At 45.9% G+C, this 6,000-nt stretch overlaps 1 protein-coding gene across 9 annotated transcripts in view; it reads left to right on the top strand.

Moving 5' to 3' along the window:
- The first annotated feature begins 731 nt into the window (after positions 1-731).
- Positions 732-6,000, top strand: part of VRK2 (VRK serine/threonine kinase 2) — a 96,999-nt gene continuing 91,730 nt past the window's right edge. For 2 of the 9 annotated variants that reach the window (XM_019942816.3, XM_019942814.3), the window contains exons 1-2: positions 732-1,001; positions 3,080-3,220. In XM_019942816.3, coding sequence (XP_019798375.2) covers positions 3,085-3,220 — 136 coding nt within the window. In that variant the 5' untranslated portion in view covers positions 732-1,001; positions 3,080-3,084. Of the gene's footprint in view, positions 1,002-1,138; positions 1,494-3,079; positions 3,221-6,000 lie in introns of those variants that run through there. The other 7 variants (XM_019942818.3, XM_019942817.3, XM_019942820.3 and 4 more) reach the window with 7 other exon arrangements.

The raw sequence follows: 6,000 nt of genomic DNA, 5'->3' as shown, positions 1-6,000 counted from the left end.
TCCTCTTAGTAATTTTCCATCCACTGACCCCCACCCAGGTCCTCGGCTATAAATTCCCGCTTTTCTTTGCTGTATTTGGAATTTAGCATAGCTCTTTCTGCTATTTCAAGAGTTTTGAATAGTCTTCCTTACCATTTTAAGAAATGTCGGAATAATTTTTTCTTTAACAAACCTTCTTAACCTGAATAACTAGGGTTATTTCCATTTCACAGATCAAAAAAAAAAAAAAAGAAAAAAATGAAAGTTTTGTAAAGTAATTACGTTTAGTCAAGATTATCCAACTAGTAAATGGATCTTGAGCCAATATGCCTCTGAGAACTTAAACGCTGTGTTATAGGCCTTCCTGCTCACACAGGCTTCTTGCTCTAGAGGCCCGGCCAGTGTGACTGGCTGCCCGAGTAAATGCTCAGTAAGGACCGGCCTGTTGACTTGGAAACTCTGGGTACCGAGATCATGGTACAAGAGGCCTGAAATTCCTTCTACACAAATGCACACCAAACTGATCTGATGGTGTAGACCCGCCGCCGCCTCTTCGTCTCTGCGTCCCCGAGCGCTTACAGGCCGCCTTAAAGAGAACGCTGGCCGCGGCCTAGGCGAGGTTCCGTGGGCCCGGGGCCGCAGTCTCCGCCCAGAGCGAGCTGTGTCGGGCGCGCGCAACGCCGCGGGCCCAGGTGCAAGAAGTTAGTTTGGCCCCTTCCGCGGGCCGCGCCGGCTCCGGGCCCGCCTCCCCGCGGGATTGGAGGCCCGCGGCCCCGCCCGGCCCTGGTAGGCCGGCGGGAGGCGTTTCGCGGTCTGGCGGCGGGGACGCGGAGGGCCTGGTTAACCTCCTCTCGTCCCCGGGTCCTGGGGGTCGCGTCGGGACCCCACACTTCCGCGCCCCGCTCTCCGCCTGCCCGGCCCGCGTGGCGCCCCAGCCCGGGGAGGAGCTGCGGTCGGAGAGAGACGCCGGGGCCTCCGGGCCGCGCCTCAGCCCCGGACGGGCAGCGGTCCCTGCTTTCGCGGTTGGTCCTGACTTTTTTCTAACTCAGTGCGCGAACCTCGCCCCCCTTCAACTCCCGTTCGCCCAGAGGCGGGGCGGAGGAGTGAGGCGGGGAAGGAGATTGGGTTTCTCTTTTTGTCGGTCTAGAGGGAGCTTGAGTCGGGAAGTGAGTCTCCAGACGCCGGCGAGCTTCGGGTGGTTCGGGCCGGCCGGGCGTGGGGGTGTCTTGGGCCGCCGAGCAGGACGGGCGGGCGGGCGGTGGGCCGCGGGCCGCGCTGCCCCGCCCCTGCCTCCGCTCTCATGGCCCTCCGCCATGGCCGCCCCCAAGCCCAGTCTTGGCTCGGGTTCAGGTCTCTGGGTAGTGGAAACTCGTGTTGAGCACTTTTCATCGCAGCTCTGGGAGGGGACCCCAAAGCAGCAGGGACGTCTGTGTCGGTACTGGCCTTGAGAGGAGGCTGGCGCTTCCTCCTGTGAACTTGAACTCCGCATCCATGCCCAGAATGCGCATTGTATAGTAAGTCACCTTTCAGGTCTCAAGTTCTGATGCCACAGAGTTGCCCCCAAACTGTGTTTGTCTTCTTTATACTGATTGAGAATTTATGCCCTGCTGAAAAGTTGTTCTCTGTAGACTTTAGTTTTTAAATCAGCAAATAAATGTTGGGCCCCAGTACATAAAGTACTGGTCAGTATATATAAAGTACTGGTTAAAACTTTTCCTGTTTTGGGCATTGTTCATTTAAATTCCTGGCTTCCCTTGTGTTCGCGTTAGGAGGAGGACAGGTGAATATTGTTAAAGATTTCTGCTGTGTTCCTTTGCTCTACCTGGGGTGTTGCTGCTGAGTAAAAGGTAGGGCGTTGATTAAAGTTAAGTGAAGCAGGGAAAACCTACTAAAAGGAACAGAAACCTTCTCATTCTGAAGATGGATAGCGTATACAATGAAAACTTTCATTTCAAAAGCACTCACCAGTTTTAAAAAATTCTTTGGAAATACTTAGAAGACGGCAGTTACTTTCACAGTTAGTTTCAGGCCTATATGCTGTGTGTGTTTTTTCCGAAGAAATTTTCTCTTCCGACTCAAAAATCTCTGGTGAATTTCACTAACCTGTGTACAATTATAATTAATTGGGTAAAGTTGGATGGCTCTACTATGGAGTACATACTTTTCTTGTTTTGTTTGCGGTACGCGGGCCTCTCACTGTTGTGGCCTCTCCCGTTGCGGAGCACAGGCTCCGGATGCGCAGGCTCAGCGGCTATGGCTCACGGGCCCAGCCGCTCCGCGGCATGTGGGATCCTCCCGGACCGGGGCACGAACCCGCGTCCCCAGCATCGGCAGGCGGACTCTCAACCACTGCACCACCAAGGAAGCCCTGGAGTCCATACTTCTGTTGTTGGCAGTACTGTATTAATCTCTAAGACAGGGCAGTTTTCACTTTGGTGAGGGTGCGGAAGGGACAGGATATAGAGGAACAGAAAGTAGCTGAAAGAGTAGTGTGCCAGCCCTAAAACTGCACAGTGGCCTAGTGCTCTGCTTAATTATACATCCATGAAAACCCAATGCATTGCTCATTTAACAGATATTTACTGAGTACCTACTCTGTGTCAGTTGCTGGGCTTGGTAATGATGTACATTGCCGTCATCCATGTTTTCCCAGTCAAAAGCTGTATTTTCTTTCCTAGTGACTGAAGACCTTCTCATCTTTGACACGTAGCATTCTTAGTGAAAGGAGTATTTTCATATATATGAAATTTATTTTCTCTTTGTAATTGGATATTGTTAACTCATTTCTTAAGGTGTATTCTGCACTGTTAATAGGTATTTTGACTGCCTAACTGAATTTCGGAAATGTTAAGTGAGGTTCAGCAGGTTTGTTTGTTTTTTTAACATCAGTGCCTCTTAGATTTCAATATTGTAATGTTGGTGAATCTCCAATTTGAATAAAATGTGTGGGCTTTCCTAAACCCAGTTGACTTCAGAATCCTAATTTCTGGGAACCTGGGAAAGTGCCCCATAGAAGACATTTTGAGAAATGTATTTTAACTGGAGTTTTCTTAGTTGTTGTTTTTATTTTTAATCACTATCTCACCCCTTCTGCCAACAGAAGTGATGCCACCAAGAAGAAAAGAGAAATACAGACTTCCTGTTCCACTTCCAGAAGGCAAGGTCCTGGGTGATGTGGAAGGAAAACAGTGGGTGCTGGGCAAGATGATTGGCTCTGGAGGATTTGGTTTGATATATTTAGGTAAAGTATAAATCACCAAATATTCTTATATATGTGACTATACCTGTGACTTCTTAATAATATTTTGAGAATTGAAACTTTGAAATAAGATATAATCCATAAATGTACTTTTCTAAGTCGTATGAAGATAATGTTTAGTAGAATGGGTTCAAGACATGACTGACCCCAGTCCTTGTTGTCCATGTTTTTCTGAATGACTCTTAGAAGTCTTTTCAGAGCATAATTACACAGTCTGCCAGACAAAATGTTAATGTTCTTTTTCGAGAGTGTTTTCCTGGAAACATTGCTTTTTACAGCTCAGAGAATGCAACTGTATGAATACAAACACTTTCCATTTGTGAATCTTAATCATTAATATTTAAGTAGTACAAGGTTCTGGTCATTTCTTAACTAGGCCTCACTAGAGAACTGGGCCTTCATACTTCAAGGCATCTATTGCATGGAATGAATTAACTTCTCTCCTGTACATCTAGAATGGTACTAGTTACATGCCATCTTGGGATAATTGTGTTTTTTGTTTTTTGTTTTTTTTTTTGCGGTACACGGGCCTCTCACTGTTGTGGCCTCTCCCATTGCGGAGCACAGGCTCCGGATGCGCAGGCTCAGCGGCCATGGCTCACGGGCCCAGCCGCTCCAAGGCATGTGGGATCCTTCCGGACCGGGGCACAAACCTGTGTCCCCTGCATCGGCAGGCAGACTCTCAACCACTGCGCCACCAGGGAAGCCCCTGTTTTTTTCTTTTAATTAATTTATTTTATTCACTATTTTTTATTTTTGGTTGCATTGGGTCTTTGTTGCTGTGCGCGGGCTTTCTCTAGTTGTGGCGAAGGGGGGGGCCACTCTTCGTTGCGGTGTGCAGGGTTCTCATTGCTGTGGCTTCTTGTTGTGGAGCATAGGCTCTAGGAGCGCGGGCTTCAGTAGTTGTGGCACTCGGGCTAATAGTTGTGGCTCGCAGGCTTTAGAGCGCAGCCTCAGTAGTTGTGGCACATGGGCTTAGTTCCTCCGCGGCAGGTGGGATCTTCCCAGACCAGGGCTTGAACCCGTGTCCCCTGCATTGGCAGGCAGATTCTTAACCACTGCGCCTCCAGGGAAGCCCCCATCTTGGGATAATTAAGAAATTAGACACTCATTTAGTTTTTGTGTTCTTTGGTACAGGTAAGGAGCCTGAGTTGAGTATACTTTTACACTACATTTTAAAATTACACTGACTTTAAAAGGATTATTCAGGGCTACCTTGCATCTGTAGTTTAATGATCAAGAAATATCCATTAGGAGATCAGATTTAATGAATAAAATAAGATAAATATTAGTGATTAAAAATATGCCCTCGGGCTTCCCTGGTGGCACAGTGGTTGAGAGTCCGCCTGCTGATGCAGGGCACGCGGATTCGTGCCCCGGTCCGGGAAGATCCCACATGCCGCGGAGCGGCTGGGCCCATGAGCCATGGCCGCTGAGCCTGCGTGTCCGGGGCCTGTGCTCCGCAACGGGAGAGGCCACAACAGTGAGAGGCCCGCGTACCGCAAAAAAAAAAAATGCCCTCAAGGAGCAGTTCTTCTAAATATATTGACTCATTATATGTGTGTCTGTAGGAATTTAAGAAGTTGGTAAAAGACCTTCATTGGAGGAATCTTGGGTTCCTCATTAAACATTTCAAAGTGTAGGGAAGGAAGGACTTTCCCTCTATCTTCTTAAGCTGGATACCTGGGTTTATGAAATAAACTGACAACAGGCAGATTAACAGGAGAAAAGGTATACAAATTTATTAATTTTTTTAATGTTACACGCACAGTAATATCAGGGAAAAAAAGTAAATAAATACCCTAAAACACGGTGAGATTTGAGAGCTTACATACCGTCTTAATAAGGGAAGGGGAGACGGGATACAGGCCACTTAAGGGACAGTAAATGATTTTTAGGAAAGATTAATAGCCCTTAGAAGAGTAGATGTGGGCTATGATAGTTCATAACAAAGTTTGGGAGTGGTGTCAACTTCTCATCTCTTCTGTGATGAGTCAGTCTTTCCTGGTTAATGAAGCGCTCCTGGAGGGCATTTAAAACAATGGAGGTTTTTTTTTTTTTGGAGGCTCTGTCTTTAGGCAAATAAAGGGAGTTCAGAGGAAGCCTCTCCCTACATTTGTTATTTTTCAAATGCCTTTAGTTCAAAATAATCCTTATGCCAAAGAGGCATCTTTTAGGGTGGCATATTCTGCCACCCTTGTCACACAAGCATGTTTCATGGCTCATGAAGGATAAAGCTTCTCTTCTGATAAAATTAAGATTGTAGTTTTGAACAAATGGATGAAATCCAGTTAATAAGTAACTTATTAATCACCTGAGTGTCTAATCTAGTTGGAAAGATAAGACCAACACAAAATTATTGTATGGGTTAAATAAAGAACAGCTTCCCCATTTAAAGGATTTGAACTTGCTTGAAAAATGCTATGATTCTAAGTACTAGATTGAGTGACACAGACAGCACTGTTCAACAGAAATGTAATACAAGCCATGTATGTAAAGTAAAATTTTCTAGGAGCCACATTAAAAAAAAAGTAAAAAGAAACAAGTGAAATTTAATTAAATAGTATGTATTATTAAATACAATCTATCTAAAGTATTACAATTCCAACATGTTATCAATATTAAAAAAAGGAAATATTTCACTTTTTTAAAGTCTTTAAAATCCAGGATTTGTCTAGTCATATTTCAGGGGCTCAATAGCTACGTATAGGTAGTGGCTACCACATTAGATGGTGCAGATGAAGACCCTGAGAGTACTTGGG

Source organism: Tursiops truncatus, chromosome 14 (assembly GCF_011762595.2).
Source record: "Tursiops truncatus isolate mTurTru1 chromosome 14, mTurTru1.mat.Y, whole genome shotgun sequence".
Classification (NCBI taxonomy): Eukaryota; Metazoa; Chordata; class Mammalia; order Artiodactyla; family Delphinidae; genus Tursiops; species Tursiops truncatus.
This window is presented reverse-complemented; position numbering and strand designations above follow the sequence as displayed.